The 22,395-nt window shown below is 45.4% G+C and overlaps 2 protein-coding genes across 2 annotated transcripts; one reads left to right on the forward strand and one right to left on the reverse strand.

The window, feature by feature from the left end:
• Positions 1-370: 370 nt before the first annotated feature.
• On the reverse strand, positions 371-6,323 carry LOC104480266 (ras-related protein Rab-18-B). The gene is made up of 7 exons (XM_086766649.1): positions 6,202-6,323; positions 6,071-6,126; positions 5,855-5,916; positions 3,711-3,783; positions 2,600-2,721; positions 1,757-1,823; positions 371-881 (listed from the first exon to the last, which is right to left on the reverse strand). The coding sequence occupies exons 1-7, from the start codon at positions 6,264-6,266 to the stop codon at positions 706-708; spliced, it is 621 nt and encodes a 206-aa protein (XP_086622775.1). The 5' UTR covers positions 6,267-6,323; the 3' UTR covers positions 371-705.
• Positions 6,324-6,581: 258 nt separating this feature from the next.
• On the forward strand, positions 6,582-16,102 carry DUSP3 (dual specificity phosphatase 3). Its single transcript, XM_086766650.1, has 3 exons — positions 6,582-6,768; positions 11,798-12,024; positions 15,049-16,102. Exons 1-3 carry the CDS (start codon positions 6,647-6,649, stop codon positions 15,252-15,254), a joined length of 555 nt encoding a protein of 184 aa, XP_086622776.1. The 5' UTR covers positions 6,582-6,646; the 3' UTR covers positions 15,255-16,102.
• The last annotated feature ends 6,293 nt before the right edge of the window (positions 16,103-22,395 follow it).

Below are 22,395 nucleotides of genomic sequence, written 5' to 3' on the forward strand. Positions count from 1 at the left end.
GGTAGCTAAGATGAGCTTCACTTGTAGGGAAAAGAAAAGAACACATTCAATACTCCTATTTATTCTAAAATCCTAGGAAGAGGGTGCATGCAGAAGACGGTGGTTATGAGGACAAGACTCCCCATTCTGACAAGATACTGGGTCCCTGCAGCGTTAGCCATGCCTGGCGTATGCTCCTGCCCTTAGGGAGAAAAAAGGTGAGCAGAGAGTCTAAAGAAAATGAGTGCTGACAGCTGTAGTTCTACAGTGTACTGCACGGGAAGTATTTTTTTCCTGCCAAATGTTTAATAGAGATGCCTCTTCACTACAACCCTAAAATTAAGCAGTAACCCCATTTACTATCTGGGGACACATAGCCATTTCAGCTGCTTAAAACCACCTGAAAACAGGGAAACTGGGTCTCTGCTCAGGGGACTCCTGACTGTTAACGACATTTAAGGGGATTTGGGTGCCTGAAGGACTCCCATGCCGTTCTGGGGAAGAGAACCTTTTCAATAATATTCCTAAATGGAGTACTCCTGCCCTAGCATAAAATAAGGTAATTTCAGAAAAAAAAAGAGTCTCTTGTTGAATGCCATACAGCAAAAGCACAATGCTCTAAGCAGCACTATGATTCAGTAGTGAAAAAGCTGACAGGTTTTTTTTTTTTAAAAAAAAAAAAAAAGGGAAGTCCAACTTATTCACATGGAATAACCACCTGTAGATTTAAGAAAGAGGACAGTATGCACCACATAAGCTTTTATCCTGCTGTGCTGAAGACTCCATTAGCTGGAGTCCCCGCTTCTCTGTGCTTTTAGCCCAAAGACCTGGTGTCTGCAGGATCTTTATGACTAGCTCCTCAAAGGCATGTTGCACTCCATCCTGTGTCTTGGCACTCGTCTCTGGTGGAGGAGGAGGGGGTGGGGGGAGAAGAAAAAAAAAAAAAAAAAAAGTATTTTATCTTATTTGCTGGGAGTATTCCACTTTGTAAGAAGTTCCTTTTGGGATCAGAGAGAAGATACATTTTTTTCAATGAGTGAACCTCATCTCCATTCTCCCTTAAAGGCACACCTAAGCTGAATATGATAAACAGAAATGCATCCCAGTCTGAAGCATCTCATTTTTCCACCTAAAAAAAATAAATTCCACAGCTCTCCATTCCCTCCATAATGGAGACACACAAAGTGTTCTCAGGTTGTGACAGTAAATCTACAAGATAATTATTCCATAACTAAGCTGGGAAACAGAATGCAGAGGAAATTACATGTTTCCCCTATGTGTTTGTTGCAGTTCCTTCTGGAAGTCTTCTTAAGAAGCTCCACCTAAAAGGTATCTTTATATTTTCACACTGTACATTTTATTGTTGGTCTAAGAACAGTGTCTTTTATGGACCTGCAACAGAAATGTGGAAACAAAAAAGAGATTACCCAAGGTCCTTGCTGACATCTGTCAGGACAAAGTTCCCAGTCTTCTGGGCTCTGAATTATAAAGTCCTGCTGATTTCAAGAGAATATAAAATTCATGCCTACACAATAGATGAAGTAACTGTCTTTCAAAGAAACATGCTTCCAATGGCAGTCAATGCAGAGCATCTCTGAAAAAAAGATAAACCTACATCCATGCCTATGAACTAATGCAGCAGGAGGAACCCATACTAATTAGATACTTTAAAAAAAAAAAGTAAATCAACCTGAAATACAGTTCTACACTTCATTCATGCTTAGTAATATCAAAATAAAGATGTGAATATACAAGTTTTTGGCACAGAGTTACATACCTACAAAAAGCAGTGAGCGTTTCCTAGCAAACTGAAGTCCTTCTCTTCTCTCTACTTCGCGATCAGGCTGCAGAGATGAATGAAGAACATGACTAAAATAAGCTACACTTGCCACTTTTAGGAAGTCCCTGGAAAAGCACCACTGCAGAAGAGAAGTTCTGCTGGAAAGGAAAAGGTCTGTAAAACTATGTAGTAACTCAGCAACTACATCTTCCCACTCTACAGACAGCTTTCTGCTGGGCAGGCTGTTAGGAGGTCAAACTGAACAGCAGCAACATCAAATCAGTAGGAAATGAATGTGTTGCTACCTTCTGCACCAGCTAAGAGCAAGATATACGCCAGGAAGGAGCTTTCAGTAGTCAAATAGCTGAAAATGATCTGAAAATTGACAGACTTGGAAAGGGGCTAAAGAGACAGGACAGCCACACTGGAAACCTCTCGTAGTGAAGCAAGAGTGAAAGATCTCACCATGCAACAGGCATCTAAGATACATCAACACACCCCAGGAACGCGCAGTGCACCTCACACTCACACAGATACACACGCTATAGCCATCTGAAGAGCTGAATTCTCCTTTCCCACTTCTTGTCCAAAACAGTCTGGGCAAAAACAGCAGCAGTTGTGCTGTTGCATTGCAATCAACTTCAATGGCATCGTCCTGCGTACAAGATCTGCTTCAAAAATGAGGCGGTAAGTGGGTCTGCCCAACCTAGGTTCCTCAGTTAGAGCACAGCACTTCCTCACACAACAGATGTGTTAGTTCCAGCACTTATCTCAAATTTACACTCTATCATGATCGAGAAATCTGTAGAAGAGGGTAAGAGGATGCATTTCTAAACTGACCTTATCAGTTTTATTGCCAACTAACATCTTCACAGTGTTGCTGCTTTGGGTGGTATACATCTCCAGCTCGTTCAGCCAGCTCTCTAGTCCTGCGAAAGTGTCTTTTCTTGTAACATCATACACTGGTAACAGAGGAAAAGGAGCTTAACAGCTGTAGAGTCTTGACCAATGTTCATTACAGCAGAACTTAGTCCCTACCAGCTACCTACTGCCCCCCCTGTGCCCCCCCAAAAGGCAAGATCAGAGAATTGCATCAACCATATCCCCTTCTCAGAGCTGGAACACGCTGGCTGTGCTCACCCAGAGTCGCCAGGGATTACAGAACACGAGCGTCTCTGCAACAGATCTGTGACTGGAAATCAGACTTACCAGTTGACATCTTACACCTGTCACTAGCTCTGAACTGGGCCATATACTATTTTAAAATAGGTGTTTTGTCACCTCATTTAATGCCTAACTACAAACATACACTGCTGCTAAAAACAGATTTTGAGTAAAAAGCAACTTTTGGTCACTGGTAACTTCATAACTGCATTTATTTAATTACTAAGGTTGAAAAAGACACATCATAGTCAGAATATTTTGTACAGCAAGGTATTCAGCCTTCATAAGCCTCAATAATAAGATGCCCTTATTTTTCTAATTGGTGTTATCGCACAGAAAGGGAATAGCCATCCATTACTTGTGCTACAAATCTCATGTCTTACAGTAATCACATCAATAGTTTCTGAAAGAAAAAAAGAAAAAAAAAAAAAAAAAACCAAAACCAAAACACAGTGGGGGGAAAAAAAAAACCCACAACATAAACCCCAATTTGCTTAATTACCAAAAACTCACCGAAGTAATTACTACACAGTTAATAATGAATCCACTCAACAGCTTGCAGTGTGACAGCTCTGTATTTTTAATTTAAAATATATTGAAGCAGCATTGTTTCCTGCCAGCGGTTTTGCACACTCAGTGTTTGAGCTAATGATGCAGTAAGGTTGTAAAACCCATAGTCATGCCTCTGATTCTCTCAGACAACCTCATTCTGTAAAGACACGCCCATTTAGGTAGTAATAAAGACCATACTTTTTGAAGTCATGTTTTTCTTTCACATCCCTCCTACCTAAAACAACCCCTTGAGCTCCTCGGTAATAACTGGGAGTCAGCGTTCTAAAGCGCTCCTGTCCCGCTGTATCCTAAAAGGAAAAATAAAAACACCAAAACAAACAAAAAAACGCAACACACCACACACAGAAAATCAAATAACTTAGAACAAAAAAAAAAAAAAAAAAAAAAAAAAAAAGGTATTTTAAACTACACAAGATAAACAAAGTTAAATTTTTCCTGATGGGTAAGGATATGTGAAACCATAAGACAACAGAATGAGGGAAGCAGTCAGAGAACATTAGCAGCAGTGACAGAAAATTGGGAAGGAGGGGCAGAAAAGCATGGGGAGTAGTTGAAGGTTAAAGCGATAAGCACAGACACCTGTAACATGGGTGAGACAACAAGAAAATCAGTGGGACTTGAGAAATACAGAAAAGGCTGCTGCTGCAGGCCAGGCAGCTAGGCTTAACCATTTAACAATCAGCTGAACCCAACGAGGGGAGGAATAACTGATTTCCCAGTGAGATACTGCAGGAAAGGAGGCATACCTCCCTTTGCTCCCCTACAGCAGGGAAGGAGAACCCAGTTAGAAAATACTACTTCAAGTTTGCCGAGACTCGAAGCAGACAAATTTAAAATCAGTAGTTTCACGCAATTATTACTGCAGTATGTTACACTTATTTTCACAAATCTTTAAAATAGCTATTAAGTGCAACATGAAATTCAAAATCCATCAGAACAATAAGGAGGCAAAATAATTACACAAATAGGATTTTCAAAAAAAAAATTTATTTAAATTTATGCATCAATTACAATAGTCTGACAGCTATGTTGTAATTTACTTCTTTGTTAAGAGAAAGAAACTAAAATCGGCAATATATTTACCTAATTTGGGTCAGTGTTACCAAGGAGATTGTACTCTCGGGCACCCACGCACAGGGACACTAAAGCAGAAGCCCCTTTTTGACCCTGACACCCTGTACGCGCGTTACAGGTTTTATTTAACATTGTACAACGGCACTGGTGTTCCCCCACTAATTAGCAGTTTCTCCCGATGCTGCCAGACTGCTGCAGAAGTGCCTTTTCCGGCTATACGACTTGGGCAAGTTCTGGCCTTGCTGTTCCCTTCGCAGCAAGGAGACACACCCCTGCGTGATAATTAGGGCAAGCATCTCGGCTCCTCTCGGCACAGCTTCTGCTTCGGGTGCAGCGCACGGCCCATACATACGCTCGCTGGCTAGAGCGAGCGTGACTTTACCCCTCTTGCTCTGCATTCTGCTCAAAAAGTGTGAATCAAAGCGAGACAATAACTCGGGTTTTGGCATTTATACTGATACCAGCCCAAAGTGCATTTGTGCTCTCTTTCCAATAGTCCCAATTACTTAATTCATAACGGTGCGTTCTTTCTCAAATACCTGACCATACACATAAAATCGCTTCCTTCTAGGGCTCTTTCCTTCATTTTAGGAGAATAAATGTGGTACTTTAATATTATAAATAATCCTGATCACACAGCTGCTATTTGACTGCCCAGTTTGCAGGTGCTGGAAATGGAACATCAGGAAGTTCAGGACAAATGCTCAAGTCTCCCAGTAAATCTGAACCAACCTTTAAATAGTTCCAGGCCAAGTATATTTTTTTTTCCTCCATAATTTTCAGGAAAACAAAGCATCTGGACTGTTCCTGGTCCAGCGTACACACCGAGTCACTGCACAGTCCCTACAGGAAGCCACGCATCACCCAGAAAATCACTTTTCTGCAGGACTGTCTGTCCCGGGACCACTCCTGGCCCACACGGGCACGAAACGCCTGCCTTTCTTGCAAGGCCACACCTTCACAGAGGGTTTGAGAAACCCAGTTCTATAAGGGAAGGAAAGAGCAGTGGGAATCTCTACTGGACTTGAAGGAAGTCCTAAACCCAGAGCAGCGAAGCATTTATCAGCCATTTAAAAGAACCCTGTCTGCAACTACTGTTGTTGGGTCACAACAGACACTCATCCCACCTGCATTTGCCTCCCGAGGCCACAACCTCCACACGCAGAGGACTTCAGCAAAGGGGGAGAGAAGGGAGAAGAAGAGGAAAAACCCCACAAAAGGAACCTCTTGAAGTTTTCACATCTGTTAAAAACGTGACCTGTCCGCACCTGGAACGGAACCTACCCATATCGCAAGCTGTAACGCGTGGCCGTCTACCACCATTTTCTTCACTTTAAAATCAACACCTGAGAGGGAAGGAGAGGGAAGGCTTGTCAGAACGAACGCGCGAACGCTCGGCCCCGCAGCCGGCTCCCGCACGACCCCGCCTCCCGCCAACCGGACCCGAACGCAAACAAACGAAAGCGTCCCCGGCTCGGGGCGGGGGGATTCCGCACTCACCGATGGTGGGGTTCAGGCGCGGGTCAAACGCGCCGTCAGTGAACCTCAGCAGGAGGCTGCGGGGAGAGAAACCGAGCGCTCAGCCCGCAGCCGAGAGCGCCCCGCCCGCGCGCTCCCCGCGCCGCCCGCACCTGGACTTCCCCACGGCGCTGTCTCCGATGAGCAGCAGCTTCAGGGTGAGGCCTCCGGCGTCCATCCCGCCGCGCTGCGCGGGTCTGCAACCGCCCGCGGCCGAGGGTGCGCGGCAGAGGCCGGCGGGTCGGAGCGGAGCGGAGCAGAGCGGCGCTGAGAGAACTGCGCTGCCCTTGCGCTGCTGCTGGTGCTGGTGCCGCTGCCGGGCGGGCTGGAGCAGCGGGGAGCGCTGCGCGGCTCTGCCCTTGCGCTGCTGCTCCTGCTGCTGCTGCTGCTGCTGCCGCTCCTTGTCCGTGCCCGGGCCGGGCGCCGCCGCCAGAAGCAGCTGACGCGACTCCGCCTATCAGGCGGCGGCCGGTGCCAGGCGGGGCGGGGCGGGAGCGCGGCAGGCCCGAGCCCAGGGGCCCTGTGGCTGGGCCGGCGGGGAGCGGCTGGGGCCCGGCCATGTCCGAGTACCAGATCTCGGTGGAGGAGCTGAACGACCTCCTGGCGAACGGCAGCGGCTGCTACAGCCTCCCTAGCGCGCACAGCAACGAGGTGGTGCCGCGCATCCACGTGGGGAACGCGTGAGTGCGGCGGAGCGGGGCCGAGGCGAGGCCGGCGTGGGGGCCGCGTTTGCCACCTGCCAGCGGGGTTCTCGCCGGCGCCTGAGCGCGGAGGTCGGGGTGGGCGGAGTGCGAAGCCGTGAGGCGCGGGGCGGTCACCGAGTGGCCGCCCGAACGGGGGTTGGAGCTGGAAGAAGTCAGGCTGCGGGGTGGAACGTGCCCCCCCCGCCGCGGGGCCTTGCCCGGGCTGTGCCGCCGCCCCGGGGCCCGCAGCGCAGGGGGGCTGTCGGCAGGGAGGCCTGGGGCTGCGGGGCCTGGCAGCGGCCCGCCGGCGGCTCCTGCTGGGGCCTGGCACGGCAAAGGACGGGGCACGGCTCCTAAGTGGCACCTGCTGAAATGTTCGGTGCCCTGTTGAAGTCCCAGATCTGAACTAAAACAGCCGGAACGAGGTGAAAACTAAGTCAGTTGCTTAAGAATGAAGCACGCCTGCCGCGTTGTGTCAGCGCTGGGCTTTTTTTCTCTTGTCATTTCCTACTCCTGCTGACAAGTTGTGGCCGTTCACAGAGAAGAGGGAGGAGAGCACGATGCCACGAGGTATACGTACAAAATCACCGGTGGAAGCCCGATCACAACACCAGTGTAAGAACCGTGTGCCGGACGAGTGGAGCAAGCTGGAATGTGAAGAACGAGCAAAGCAGCAGTATGGATATTAGATTTCTGTTTAAGCGTGCACAGAATGACTTAAAGGAGGCAGGACCTTAACGGGAGTCACCACCCCTGCCTGAGATTGGTCAAATGAATGTTTCTGCACCCTAAGCCCTACAAAAACTCATCCTAATTAAGTGCTCAGGCACATGATGGAAGCCCTAAAATGGGGAAGAGTGTTCTGGGTTCACCAATAGCACTTCTTTTCTCAGTTGGATAATGTTTATTCTTTGCATTATCTTTTCAGTTATCACCTATCATATCCTGCTGATTTTCTTTCCCCCTTTTGTCCGTGTCAGTACACTTTAGCTCTGTGAAATTGGGGAGTTTTTGATATGTGTGTAGTATACCGGATCTCTCTTCTTATTTGAAGCTTGTAGCTCCTAAAGAAATACAAGTCAAACCCAGAGCTATTTCACAGCAGGAAGAGACACCCTACTTAATTTATCAAGACTTAGGAGGCAATAATATCTCTGAAGCATCCATAGAGAGTAGTGCTGAGATCTAGTTGAATGGATGAATGTCTATTAAGATTCAGTCAGTGCTTTGATGTTGTCAAACTGGAAATAGTACTAATTCTTAAGAGGATTTTTTGTATCGAGCGGAGTTGTGGTATCCTGCTTTGTAAGTAGCATTTGCCGTATTCGTTGCCTCTCTGCAAAAATTGGAAACTGTTCAGATCTGTTCTCACGCCATTTCTAGCTACATGTCCCTCTTTTGTACTCTCCTTGTGTAAAGAGAGGCTGGAGAGAGATCTGTTCTTCTGACTTGACCTTCTTCTACAAAGCGCTGAGGAAGCAAACTTCCTTTGCACTCAGCCTCTCGGCCTTTGTGCATACGTGGGTCCAACGGTGTGCAAGGCATCCATAAAGCTTTTATGACGGTATGCAAGAAATAAGCCAGAGCTTTGGTTGAGGCTCGTATTTGCAGTTCATTAGCCTGTTTTGTTCTGCTCGCGCATCTGCGCAGAGCTTGGAATACATCTCATCTGAAGCTGCCGTGGTGCAGCGTGCGGCTGATGGGCACTCACCTCGTATCAGGTTTGGCGTTTGTTGCACAAATCTGCTTACTGAATCTCTGAGGAGTCGTTGAAAGCACTTTGCCTTGGGCTACAACGAAGTCCAGGAAGGCAATATAGCAGAAGAAAGTAACGCGGTCATTTGATCTGACATTCAGATCTCTGCATTGACTTGGACGGATCAAACCTTTCTGCGATATCGGGCCACATTTCTGACTGCAGGCAGCAGAGGTTTTCTCACAATAAGAATTCACAGAGTAGCCACATCTGCAGAGTTTTAACATGGCGGGGGGGACGACTGGAATCCCACTGCATGACTTGAAAGCAAGAGAATTTGAACAGGAGCTCACAGGGCAAAATTAAAACATCTGAGTGAGATTCAGAAACTTCTGTTTGAAACCTTTTAGACAATTTTGCGTAGGGGAGCTGCTGTCTCTCCCTGTGACTAACTCATCTTCAGGTAAAAATGACAATGCAGAGACATTCAGGCAGATGAAATTAAATTGGGTCACAGTGTAGAATAAAAATTTATCTATCAAATCACTTCAGGTTACAGGCAGAGCCAAAGTACTAGGTCTTCCACACAATACATGAAAGTCATAATTAATGAAAAGACAGAGGTAAAATGATAAAATATTTTGAAAGTAATGTTTTTTGCCTATTACAGTAGACAGGTCTAACCTCTCCAAGAAGATTAGAGAAGATTTGTGAAGACAAGAGTAAAAATGTAATATCACTAAACCAAGAATGATTATATAGGTGACAGAGAAGCAGAATAACTTTTTCAAGCAATGACAAAGTAAGAATTCAGGCTACACGGGAAGTACAAATCGTTTTCTATGTCTGTACAGGTCAAGATGTGTTTCAGTGCAACATCTGAATCAGTGACCAGGACAGCTGCACAGGATGCGTCTTTATTGGAGGTGTGGGGTTTTTTTTGCAGACTATTGGCAGTCTGTAACAATTCAAGCCATGTCTCCAGAACTGTATTTGGTAAAAAGGTTTCTGGTTACGGCTGCCCAGTCTGAGTTTTCTGGCTGTTTTAATGTGCGTGGGTAACCCAAGAAACAATTCTTTGTGCTAGAAGTGCAGGTGTGTTGTGAAGAGTGTGAAAGGCGTTCTCCCAAAATTAATGCCAAATTTAGTGACTGTAAGGAAAGAAGTGGTGAGAAAGAGTTTTACATGAACATAACAGCAGAAATTAAAAAGTGTTAATGTACTGGCATTTTTTGCCATTAAGGACTTGGTTTATTTACTTATAATCCCATATGGCAATACTTTATAGCCTCATATATCCCTGATTAATGGTGCCTGCTTCTGTAAGGCCTGTGTTTTGTGGCTGGTAAAATTACTCATCTCTGTTCAAAAGAAACACTTCTTACTGGTGTTACTCACAGGACGAGGAACTTTCAATTTTCCATATTGAGAACAGACAAAATTCTGTTATTTTTCTTAGAGAACTACAAGAAGCTGATGTTAGCATGTCTCTCTGCTATTTGGAGGAGCTAGCATTTCACCATTGAACATGGTGCAGCTGGAATGAACTGTTAAGGATGTGAGAGATCCAAGGCCTGTTTGGAAAGGGAGAAAACAAATGGCATACAATACTGATACATACTGTTCCTTGAACCATCTACTCATCCCACTGAGCGCAGGAACTCACAGCTGAATTCACGCTTTTTGGGTTGGCCTTCCGTTGTAGGATGACTTTTGTGTTGCAAGCAGAATTCCCCAGGCACTCGTCCCCTGGCACAGATGATGTCCTGCCAGATGGAAAATCTGTCAACATTTCTTTGGGTAATGAAGTCTTTACAAATGTTTGGCTCGTGGCCGTAATTGTTTGGCACAGAGGGCAGAAAACGTAGAAGCTTCACTCGTGCCTAAGGATTCACCTGCTTACACTACAATTTAAGGGGTGAACAGTCATTAGGAGAAAAGGAGTGCTGGAGATGTTCATATAGCTTTGAATTACATGAAAATTGTGAGTGAATGCAATAGGAGATTCATATAGCTATAAACCACCTACTTGAGTATTTATTTTAGCTTTTTTTAGAATAGCTAAGTGTCCAGCCAAAACCCTCCGGTGCACTGCCGTCTCTCAGAAACTTCTCCAAAGAGACACTGCACAGATGCTGATCTAGAGCTCGGTTTAATATTACGGCTCCTTGTATTTGCAATTTATGACTTGAGCCATAAGGAGATTTTTTTCTAAAACGTTTCTGTTTCCACATCCAGTTAGACACATAGTGAAAGCTGCCTTTAAAAACAATAAAGAGATTTATGGCTGTTTAGGCTGCCTCATTTCACAAAGCGTGCAAGAACTGAGTTATCTTTCAAGCAAAGCCTTCTGTCACGTTCTGCTAGTGTTGACCAGTGGGCTCGGATTTTACTGGGATGCCACATGGTGTGGTTAAGCGTGCATGGGTTTGGTGGTTTTTTTTTTCCTTCCCACGAAATTGAGGCAAATATTGCGACAGGCATACAGAAATAATCAGACTCGGAACAAAAAGTAGTGGTTTTACGACAAAAATGAGTCAACGGTCTCCTCGTGTTATTTAATGGTTATCTCATCTTACTGAAGGTTGCGTTCCAGTGCACAAGCAGAGGTTTGTGCAGGGTCACGCACACACGTGTTGCTAAGCGGACGGACTGTTTGCCGTTGTACAACCTGGAGATTTTATCAGAGCTCATGACTTTATTACTGGATCTAACTAATTGTCATCATCAAGCCTGAAAGGCATGATTATTATGTATCATCCTGCTCAGTTCTTCACTAGTAGGGTAGGGTGCTCTTTTAGCCATGAAAAGGAGGAAGCACATGGCTTTGCTACAATTATTTGACAGAACTGAGGAGCTGGAAAGGGCTTAGCTGACCTAAAAGTACTGAAAGCTTTCTTAAGCACTTAGGCATCTTGAACATCACTCATCTGGATTCTTTCACATCTTTTCCATTTTCCATATGAGTTTCATCCACAGGATGTTTTTAACATCTTTTCCATTTTCCAAAAGATGTTTCAGTGTCCACTAAGACACTGAAGAGTACAATACTTGTGATGAAAACACTGAGCAGAACAGATGAAGTTTCAGGTGTGCTCTGCTCGCTTGTCAGCCAAGAAGGTAGCGTTCTCTCATGCAGAAGTAGTGACTGGCTCTAAATACTTCTGTGAATTTTTAATCTGTAGCTAATACGCTTTTGGGCACGGTATATTTAGCACCCGTTACCAGAAAAATCAAAGGTTTTGGTTATCTGTACCTTCTGGGGACATCATAAATACCGACAGGGTGCACCAGGTTCTAATTGTTTTCTTGACACTTTTTATCATACAGGTTCATAGCCAAGAACATTACGAAGCTGCAGCGTCTGGGGATAACCCACGTTCTGAATGCAGCAGAGGGGAAGTCATTCATGCATGTGAACACCAATGCAGAGTTCTATGAAGGCACAGGCATCAGATACCACGGCATTAAAGCTAACGACACGCAGGAATTTAACCTCAGTCGCTATTTTGAGGAGGCAGCTGATTTTATTGAGAAAGCACTTTCCCAGAAGGATGGTAAGGCAAACTGAAATAGCTTTCTGCCGTGTTTTCTGTGCACTGCATGTGTTTCTTAGCAATTTATTTTACTGTTTAAAATGGTTCTTTGCTCAGATTATCAACTGAACAACTAAGTCAGGAACTTGGATCAAGGCTCTGGATCAAAGACACCAGAATACACAGCGAGACATCTTAATCTTCTGTCTGCACGTGTAGGTCTCCAGCAAATGGCAAATGGAAGTCCATCACTGTAGGGATGACTTTGAAAAGTGAAACAGCTGCTGCATCCTATTTTACAGCCTTTCTGGGAAGATGGGTCCTTACTATTCCTTTGAAGCGGTAAATCGAATGAAAAAAAAAAAAAAAAAAAGAAGTTCAGAATCTAAAAGTTGTTTTTGGACACCAGAAATTATAAATTAAAGGCAGAAGTGATACAAGTAATGCATTGCTGAGGAGTATTCACACAACCTGCTGTACGGGAGGTTTTTTCCCAAATTACAGCAAGGATAGAGAATGTGACCTTACAATTTTTGGTACATTAACTCATTAAATTATTCTATGTGATTATTACCTTGTTATTCTCTAGGATTGCAGCAAGGCTGGAGATGATATTTGCAGTGTTGTTGATTGCCACATTTCTCCCCAGTGTGTTTCCTCAGAGCAGAAGTCCTAGGACGTAGTGCAGTGGGTCAGACAGTGTCTGTTCTTGCTTCATGACTGACCGTGAAGAAGGAGGAATGAGAACTCCCACGATTCTAGATGTTCTTTCTCTGAAATGGGCCAAGGGTGTACTTAGGGCTGTGATGTGCTTTTGATGGATGGAAAGAAATTTTGCCTCCAGTTTGGTGGAGTGTGAAAAATTCTAAAAATTAAAATGCAACTCATCCAGATTGAACGCGTTGTGACTCACTGAACCGCGTTGCAGTAGGAAAGAAGAGTTTAACAGTGCCAGCTGTGCCGTGACTGCTCAGTTTGACCTAAACCGTTGCAGAGTCAATCTGAATTTACAGTAGCGTTTCTGTTCGCTGGTTCTTTCAGTCTCAATAGTTGTCTGCCACTGTTTTCTTACTGTGGAAGACGGAGAGGAACTTTGTAGCTGGGTGATGCTGGAGCCAGTTTTAAGATTAACTTGCTGCTGAAATGTGGTAGTTTTGTCTGACATTGAAGTGTACAGGAAGGACAGTGAAGTGAAGAGGGATGCAGTAGTATCTTCCTTTTTATTCCACTTCAGCATTGTAGTTGCCTGAAGTTGTGGAATGCAGCCCTTGAGACACTGTCTTTCACAGAGGAAGACGAGAAACCCTTTTGCTTCTGATCATTTGCAGAGGGGAAGGCAATTCTCTTCCACATCTATGATCAAGAATCTCTAAGTCTGGCTAATTTAGGGCTATGGGCTCTCACAAAATGTTGAGAATTAATTGTTTTAGCTGTTTGACTTGCTACAGATTAGAGATTTGCTTTGAGCTGAGAAGCCTCTGTAGCTCAAGGCAAACGTGGTAACGGGCTTTCTGTTGTTGTGGTTCAAGGCAAGTTCTGGTTGTGATGAAAATGTGTGTGTATGGTTCATCTATTCTCCTGACTCAGAAAAAAATTCACTCTGGAGAGTAGCCTGGGGCCATAGCTCCCACTGCATTTGGGAAGGGGGAAATTTTTGTGTCTGGAAAAGCAGGTCAAAGAGGAAGCAGCTGTAAAGCAATAAAATCGAGTTAGATTTCTCAAAGGGGACAGTGCCCTGCTTTAGTATTGTTGGATACCTCCCTACAGGATTTACCCATGTGGTGGGTTAATCTTGGCTGATGCCAGGTGCCCACCAAGCCGCTCTATCACGCCCCGTCCTGAGCTGGACGGGAGGGGAAAGGCATGATGAAAGGCTCGTGGGTGGAGATGGGGACAGGGAGATCACTCAGCAGTTACCATCATGGGCAAACAGTCTCAGCTTGGGGAAATTAATTTATTACCAGTCAAGTCAGAGTGGGATAATGAGAAATAAAACCAGATCTTAAAACACCTTCCCCCCACCCCTCCCTTCTTCCTGGGTTCAACTTCACTCCCAGTTTTCTGTACCTCCTCCCCCTGAGCAGCACAGAGGGATGGGGGAATGGCGGTTGCGATCAGGACATCAGACATTGTCTTTGCCGCTCCTTCCTCCTCACTCTCTTCCCCTACTCCAGCGTGGCATCCCATCCGTAAGAGATAGAACTCCACAAACTTCTCCAGCGTGGGTCCTTCTCCTGGGCTGCAGTTCTTCATGAACTGCTCCAGCGTGGGTCCCTTCAGTGGGGTGCAGTCCTTCAGAACAGACTGCTCTGGCGTGGATCCCCCACAGGGTCACAGGCCCTGCCAGCAAACCTACTCCAGCCTGGGCTCCTCTCTCCATGGGGCCGCAGGTCCTGCCAGGAGCCTGCTCCAGCATGGGCTCTGCACAAGGTCACAGCATCCTTCATCAGGCATCAGCCTGCTCCAGCGTGGGGTCCTCCATGGGCTGCAGGGGCATCTCTGCCCCTCTGTGGGCCTCCACGGGCTGCAGGGGGATCTCTGCTCCTCCGTGGGCCTCCACGGGCTGCAGGGGGATCTCTGCTCCTCCGTGGGCCTCCACGGGCTGCAGGGGGATCTCTGCTCTGACGCCTGGAGCACCACCTCCCCCTCCTTCACTGACCTTGGTGTCTGCAGAGTTGTTCTTCTCACGCATTGTCTTTCCTCTCTCACAGTTGCTGTTGTGCAGCAGGTTTTTTTTTTCCCCCCTTTCTTAAATCAGAGGCACTGCCACTGTCGCTGATGGGTTTAGCTTTGACCACCATGTTTTATAGTGTTTGATAGACAACCATTTTTTTTCTGCATTATCCTTGATGATGGACTGTGTAGCTGCTAACAGTGTGATAGAATCTTTCTTCCAAGTTCTACATGTCTTCTGTAGAGTTCAGAATTTATACTTCTCAAGCTACTGAAGGACTAATATTATTACGCTTTATATCTAGCTATTTCGTGTTGCTTTTCAAACATATATTCCAGTATAACCCAAATGATGACCCGTCTTCCCTGCAGGACAAGTGTTCGTGCATTGCCGTGAAGGCTACAGCCGTTCTCCTACGCTGGTCATCGCCTACCTCATGCTTCGCCAGAATATGGATGTCAAGACTGCACTGAGCACCGTCCGGCAGAAGCGAGAGATTGGCCCCAATGATGGCTTCCTAAGGCAGCTTTGCCAGCTCAATGAGCAATTAGTGAAGGAGGGCAAACTGAAGGCCTAGAACAGAGCACCGTAATATCGTTCGAAGTTTCTCAGACCGTCAAAGGACACCTTAGGTGCTTTAGATTCCCAAACCCCAGCCACCAAGCTAAATCACATCATGTGAGGGAGAGAGAATGCCTGCCCTTGTCTAGTGAGTGTCTTTCTTGAACGCTGGGTCTGTCTTTCAAGATGGCACAAAACTGTGTCACTGTTTGGAGCTGTTGCACTAAAGAGGTGTTTTTAGAAGGGTAAGTCCAGGGAGAACAGCTGTCTTCACGTGTATTTCAGAGCCCCCTGCAGACCCTGTAGCATCTGTGGTTTGTGTTAACATGGAGCGTGAGTCATTTCAGCCTTGTCTTGTATCCTGCCAGAGCACCATTTCCTGAGAACCCCAACACATCACTTCACTCACTCCCATTAATTGAAGTACTGTATTTTCTAAAGCTTCTTTTTCATGCACACAGGTGCCTAAAGTTTGAGTGGAGGAGCTTCAAGGAATGGAGGAGCATATAAAAGATGCACAGATGCACTCGCTTATAAAATGAAGTGTATGCAGTGTTATGTTTGGTGTGGATTTATGCAATACACAGTGTGTAGTAGTAAAGCCATCCAGAGCCCAACCTTGATGCACACTGTATTTCCAAGAATATTTGTACCTCTTGCTGTTGTGATTGACGTGAAATAGTCTGATATTAAATGCACTTTTGTTTTTGCTTTGAAGTAATACTAGGAAAAAAGTCAAGAGCAAATGTTGAGGAAGAAACGCGAGCAAGGAAGAAATAATGTCTGTATTTTGGAGTGCTTGTACTGGATGTATGATAAAGTCCTACGTGTCAGAATATAATGGCTCCCGAGGCTTATATTGAATTGTCATGTCTCTCTCCCTTCTTTACTATCGCTGTTTATTAACGTAGAGTGGAATGAGCACTGATGCAGATTGCTTCCAGTGGGGCAGCCCAGGTGTGCCCACAGAGCAGTTTGCAGAGCAACGCTCTTGCCCTCTTGGCTTGCTTGCCTGGTACCACTAAATATAAACGAGCACTGGTTCGTACCACGTGGAATAGGAAACATTTCCTTTCCGTTCCAAGAAATGATGTCTTGGTTCTGTTTCACATACAGATTAAATGAGTCATTGCAATGTTGGGAGAGAGAGCTTTGTGTACAGTACGCCTGGCTTGGTGTGTAAGTGCATACCTGTGAGTTAAGCGCTGTATTAGCGCAAAGGATCTCCCGCTGCGAGCTCAGAATTGGTGGTTAAACGTACAGAACCTGAGATGCACGCCTTCCCTCTTGGTCTGTGCTTTCATGCAGTTCTAGATTGAAATCGTAACGCTGTTTTAAACAGGAACACCGGTGTGTTAGTAACACATGCAAGCCCAGAGCTACTTTTGTACATTCAGCTTACTAATCAACAGTCACACAGGCCGTACATTGTTTTACTTCGCGTTGCTGGGCTTGTGTGGTTTGGGGTGATGGGAGCGGCGGGGGGGAGCTCTGTATAGCTGGATAACTTCTTTGAAATTAAACTCCGAAGGTGATTATTCTGGTTGAAGACCAGACTTATTTCTGTCTCCGTGCGCAGGATGGGAACTGCCAAGTCAGGTAGCCTTTTCTGGTTTGTGTCCTCTCAAGGGACAGCTGGGGAACTCCGCAGAGGTTTCCTTGCGCCTCCCTGCAGTCAGGCAGTATTTAGTGTTTGCTGTGAATCAGGATGGTTCAGTGATAACGGGCAGTAGTCGAGCGCGTTGGCTAATTACATACCTGTTTCCTCTCTCCCATTCTATCTGTATCAAAGCAACTGCTCTTCAAAGTTCCTAGTTACTCATTTCATACTATGTAGTTTGAGGAATTGGAATCCTGGCCTTATCTTTCCTACTATACTGACTTTTTCATACTGCGGTCTTATTTATAAATCATCCTTTAAAATTGTTTACTCTGAGCGTAGATTTTTTTTTCTGTCTCATACTGTGTATTCATAATACCTATCTGCACCAGAAAAAGAAAAAAAAAAGTGGAAATTAACGTGCATGCACTTTGTCTTTGACTTGTTACTTGGAACTAAAAAAAATCCAGGGAGTTAAAGACCTAAGAAACCATAGAGCCTTAGATTTTTGTTACTCTTCCGTAGATTGTAAAGCGGCTACTAGTTGTCCAATTAAAACCAGAATGGTTTATTGAAATGGAGTCTGTTTACCTTATGGTGATGTTTTTGTGTTTGTCAGCGTCAAGAAATCCTGACAAATCAAGACGTGAAAGAATTTGTTCTTGTATTCCAGGTGTTCTTTTAATTCCACTTCTAGAGGTAACTTCAGTGATAACTCTGGCCTGTTTGTCTCGGTATAACAAAACTGGTTTAACCAACATTTTGTAACATGAGGGTGGAGAGGAATAAATAAGAAGGCGCTATAAATTGATTTTTCAGACTGAGCTCTGAGATGGCATATCCTATTTTGAGTTACTGACAGGTGACTCGGTAGTGAAACCATATCTAGCTCTGCTTTTAGAGTAGGCTAAAAATAATTAGAATGTCAGACCATTAATGGATCATACCCTTCCTCTTTTAGTCTTATCTTGCTGTTTAAGTACAGTAATGGCGCAAATTCCTCTGGCTATTTTAGCTGGCCAGGCAGCGCTGGTATGCCTCTAATCCATCATGATACGCTGGATACTTCTAAATTTCTCTTTCTGATTGCTGAAGGAAAGATTGTATAAAACTGGGAATGGCAGCTTTCTGTCCATGTAATATGAAATTGAGAAAGCAGTGGGAGAAACACACCTTTTTATTCTTCCAAAATTACTGCACGCCTGCCCTTTGCTGTGAGCTGTTCCTTACAAGCCTGCTAATTGGGGAAGAAATGAATTAATTTTCATAAAAGGCTCTGACGATGAAAAGCACGGTGTAGAAGAACACTACGTGCTCTCTGAGTTGAAAACAAACTCGTGTCAAATCTCTCTTCCTCCTGCTGAGCAAAGGAGAACGGCAGAAAGGGTACTTGCCGTGTTTGTTTTCATCATTTACGTACTTCCACTGAGCCGTCTTCTGTCGGCCAGAGCTCGTTAAATCTCTGATGCTAGAACCAGAAGCAGGATTTTTCCCCTTTTTTAAAATTAGTTCTGCTAGTTGACTATGATGTTTTTAGCACAGAGGGTCTGTCTAACGGAATCTCACTGAGTATAGCACTAAAGTTACTAAAATTACTTTCTGGGCTTTTCCAGTGAGTAAAACTGAAAATAGAACAGGCCTGAGAGGTGTCTTCTAAACATTTGTCCGTGAGAATTAGTGTCCCACTCATTTCTTCTATTCTGCAAATAAATCCTGGAAATGCAGATTGTGTAATTCAATTAAGTGTTGTCTGGTTTTTGTTTGTTGGGTTTTTTTCATTTTTAATTCCAGTATGCCGAGGTCGCTGGCTGTCTGACTCACCAGATGGAGCTGTAGGCTTGTTCTTCACTAGATAGTCATCATTCCAGCCCGGAACAACGCTGTTGTGTGACTCTGATGTGTTCTTGTCTTATCACTGAGAAAGGCAAGCCAGCAGAATGATTTATCGGTTCATTTGCTGGTCTGGAGGGAGAATACTAAGATTCCTTTTGTTTTTGGCTACTTGGAGGAGATCCCATCATAGCATTCGGACCGATACATTCACAAGACAGTATGTGACTCAGCAGAATTCCTGTGCGACAGATAAAAGTCGCTTGGGCGAGCGTGGCTCAGCAGCATCTTAGAAAAAAGACTGTTTGAGAAGCAAGGTGTACCCCGTGCTGGGTTATACCCTGACTGGGTGGCCGAGCCCAGAGAGTTGTGGTGAACGGAGTTAAGCCCAGTTGGCAGCCAGTCACAAGCGGTGTTCCCCAGGGCTCGGTGCTGGGGCCGGTTCTGTTTAGTATCTTTATCAACGATCTGGATGAGGGGATGGAGTGCTCCCTCAGTCCGTTTGCAGATGACACCAAACTGGGCGGGAGTGTCAATCTGCTTGAGGGTAGGAAGGCTCTGCACAGGGATCTGGACAGGCTGGACCGATGGGCTGAGGTGAATCGTATGAGGTTCAACAAGGCTGAGTGCCAGGTCCTGCACTTGGGTCACAACAACCCCACGCAACGCTACAGCTTGGGGCAGAGTGGCTGGAAAGCTGCCTTGCGGAAAAGGGCCTGGGGGTGCTGGTAGAGAGCCAGCTGGACGTGAGCCAGCAGTGTGCCCAGGTGGCCAAGAAGGCCAACAGCATCCTGGCTTGCATCAGGAACAGGGTGGCCAGCTGGAGCAGGGCAGTGATCGTGCCCCTGCGCTCAGCACTGGTGAGGCCGCACCTCAAATGCTGTGTGCAGTTTTGGGCCCCTCAGCACAAGAAGAACTTTGAGTTGCTGGAGTGTGTCCAGAGAAGGGCAACGAAGCTGGTGAGGGGTCTGGAGCACCAGTCTGATGAGGAGCGGCTGAGGGAACTGGGGTTGTTTAGCCTGGAGAAGAGGAGGCTGAGGGGAGACCTCATTGTTCTCTCCAACTTGTGATAGGACAAGAGGAAATTGCCTCAAATTGCAGCAGGGGCGATTTAGGTTGGATATTGGGAAACACTTCTTTACTGGAAGAGCGGTCAGGCACTGGAACAGGCTGCCCAGGGGAGTGGGGGAGTCACCATCCCTGGAGGTGTTCAAAGAATGTGTAGATGTGGCACCTGGGGACATGGTTTAGTGGACATGGTGGTGTTGGGTTGATGGTTGGCCTTGATGATCTTGGAGGTATTTTCCAACCTTAAAGATTCTGTGATTCTATGATTTTAAGTTCTTGAATGCGTCAGAAACTTAATTCCTGAGCAGTGTGTTAATTATCAGCCATTGGCCACAGTGAAGCTTAAATTGCCCACGTGTAAGGGAAACTTAGGGCCTGGATACCGAACAGAACGCCCCTTCGCCCGGGTGTGGGCAGAGGTGGGCTGCAGGTGAGCACCAGAAGTTACGAGTGCCAGAACTAATTTCAGAAACTGGTTTATGTGTGCGTGCCTTCATGGTGCAAGCACAGCAGGACAGAAGTCCATGTCCAGAAAGCAGTGGCAGTGGAGTCAGGTGAAGTAGCTGATGCCAATTTCCTCCTTGCAGCTGCTTCCCTGGTATGAGTGATTTCTTCTCAGCCTGGCTAAGGGTGGTGTTTTTTCAGCTCCGAAAACAGGATCCCAGTTGGGAATACAGAGGATTCCAACTCAGTTCCACCCTGGTGAAGCAGCGTTCGTTCTGAAAGCATCCTTGATAGGTCATTGTTTTGTTGGTTTTTTTTTCCTGTGCTTCACTAACAGCGCAAAAATAAATTCTTGCAGGGGCTGCAGCCCAGACCACATCTGCTCCGTTGCAGAAAGTACGATGAGCCAGCAAGCAGCTACAGGATGAGGAAGAACGTTTTTGCAGTTAAGGAATCTGAATGTCTGTGGGATTTGGATTCTTTTCTTGCCTCTGTTAGGCTGCCCTCCTAGCAGAAAAGAAAGAAATTAGTAGAAACTCAGCTTTGATAGTTACTTAAAATTCTGACGGGATTTAAATAGGGGAGTGAATACGTAGCAACGGTTCAGGGGTTACCAGGACTCAATTTTCTTCTGCTCTCCTGTTCTGCTTTTCAGCCGTGCTTCATTGTGCCACAGGCTGGGCTCTCACCCTGGACAAGGTCACTGCTGGTGAATACAACTACCATGTGGTATTTCTATCTGACAGCGATAACACCAACTTTAAAATCTTCATTTAGTTCCTGGTCATCCTTCTCGACTTGTTCAATATTAAAAAAAAAACAAAAAAACCCAAAAAAACGTACACTAAAAAACCAAAACAAACCCCCACAGTGTGTTAGCACTTTGAGGGCCGTTGGAAGATCACATCTCAGTATTTCCAAAGAAAAAAATATCTGTAAGGCATGAAAACAGCTTGAGATCATGGTACACAATTTCAAGAATAACCTAATAATGGTAGTCTAGCCTGTTCTTTGAAGGGAAAAAAAAAAAAAAAAAAGCAAACCTCAAACCAACCAACCAACCAAAATCTGCAAGGAAGGTGGTTCCATGGCTTTCCGAGCTGATGCCTCTTTTCTTCAGAATTATTTTTATTGGGTGTGGTGTGAAGCTGTGTGTCCCTTGCTGCCGAATAGACTTCATCTGTAGCTCTACGCCAAAAATAGACTTACTCGTAAGTGAGCAAGATGGTGCTTAGAAAAACATTTGCAATGTCTGAGTGTTTGGGTTTTGTGTGTTTGTGAGGCCATTATTGACTGCTTGGAGCAAAGGAGGCAGTTATTAATGAAAGATGATCAGTGCTGCTGCTGATGATTATAGGGAAAAAGGAATCAGCACATCTGAGGCAAATTATGTGACAACAGTCTGTATTAAAGAACGGTATCCTGACTGGCTGTGGAGAAAAAAAATAATCTTGTAAAAAGAAAACAGTATGTTGTGTCCCTCCAATAAAATCGGAGTAATTGCTGACATGGTAGGACGCGTACGACGCTCATCAACCGCAGTACTGCCAGCGCGCCTCTGTGCGTGTGTGAGGGGGGAGAGGTGAAATGTCCTCAGATCACTGCTGTTTAAATCTCTTATTTATCACTGAGGTCACACCGAGGGAGAATTCACCTCCACTTTAACTCTGGTTTTCCACGCCAGGTCAGGGGAATTGTCAGAATGCAGCACAAGCCTCGGGTCACGAGTCTTACAGCCGCAGGGAAAAGTCAGACGGTCAATCGCTTTTGAATCTCTTCTACATGAAATATTTTCACGAGGATGTGTGTGACGAACATTGCAGTAACACACATGGGTGCCCCTCTACTGCTTTAAGCAAACATTTTACTTTCATAGCTACGATGAGCTCAATGCAGTATCCAACCTTGCTCGCAGCTGGGATGCTTTACCATTAGTATATTTAGCCCAACGTCATTTGCAAATAACTGGAGTGTTTGTGGTCTTGAGACAAAGAAATGATGCCGCTATCACCACTGTCATCTTAAGAAAAATACCATGGCTGGGATTTTAAAACATGACACCTGAATACATCTTGGGCAGAGGTGTCTTCGACATGAGGTCATCGGTTCTCTCTCTTTGTTGGTTGCTTCACTCATGAAAATCAGTCTGGTCATCTTCTTGCGTTTAAAATCAGATGTCCTGCGTTTAACACTTGCACAGAATGTCAGCAGAAGC

The sequence above is a fragment of the Chlamydotis macqueenii genome, chromosome 25 (genome assembly GCF_036417535.1).
Source record: "Chlamydotis macqueenii isolate bChlMac1 chromosome 25, bChlMac1.mat, whole genome shotgun sequence".
NCBI classification, from domain to species: domain Eukaryota; kingdom Metazoa; phylum Chordata; class Aves; order Otidiformes; family Otididae; genus Chlamydotis; species Chlamydotis macqueenii.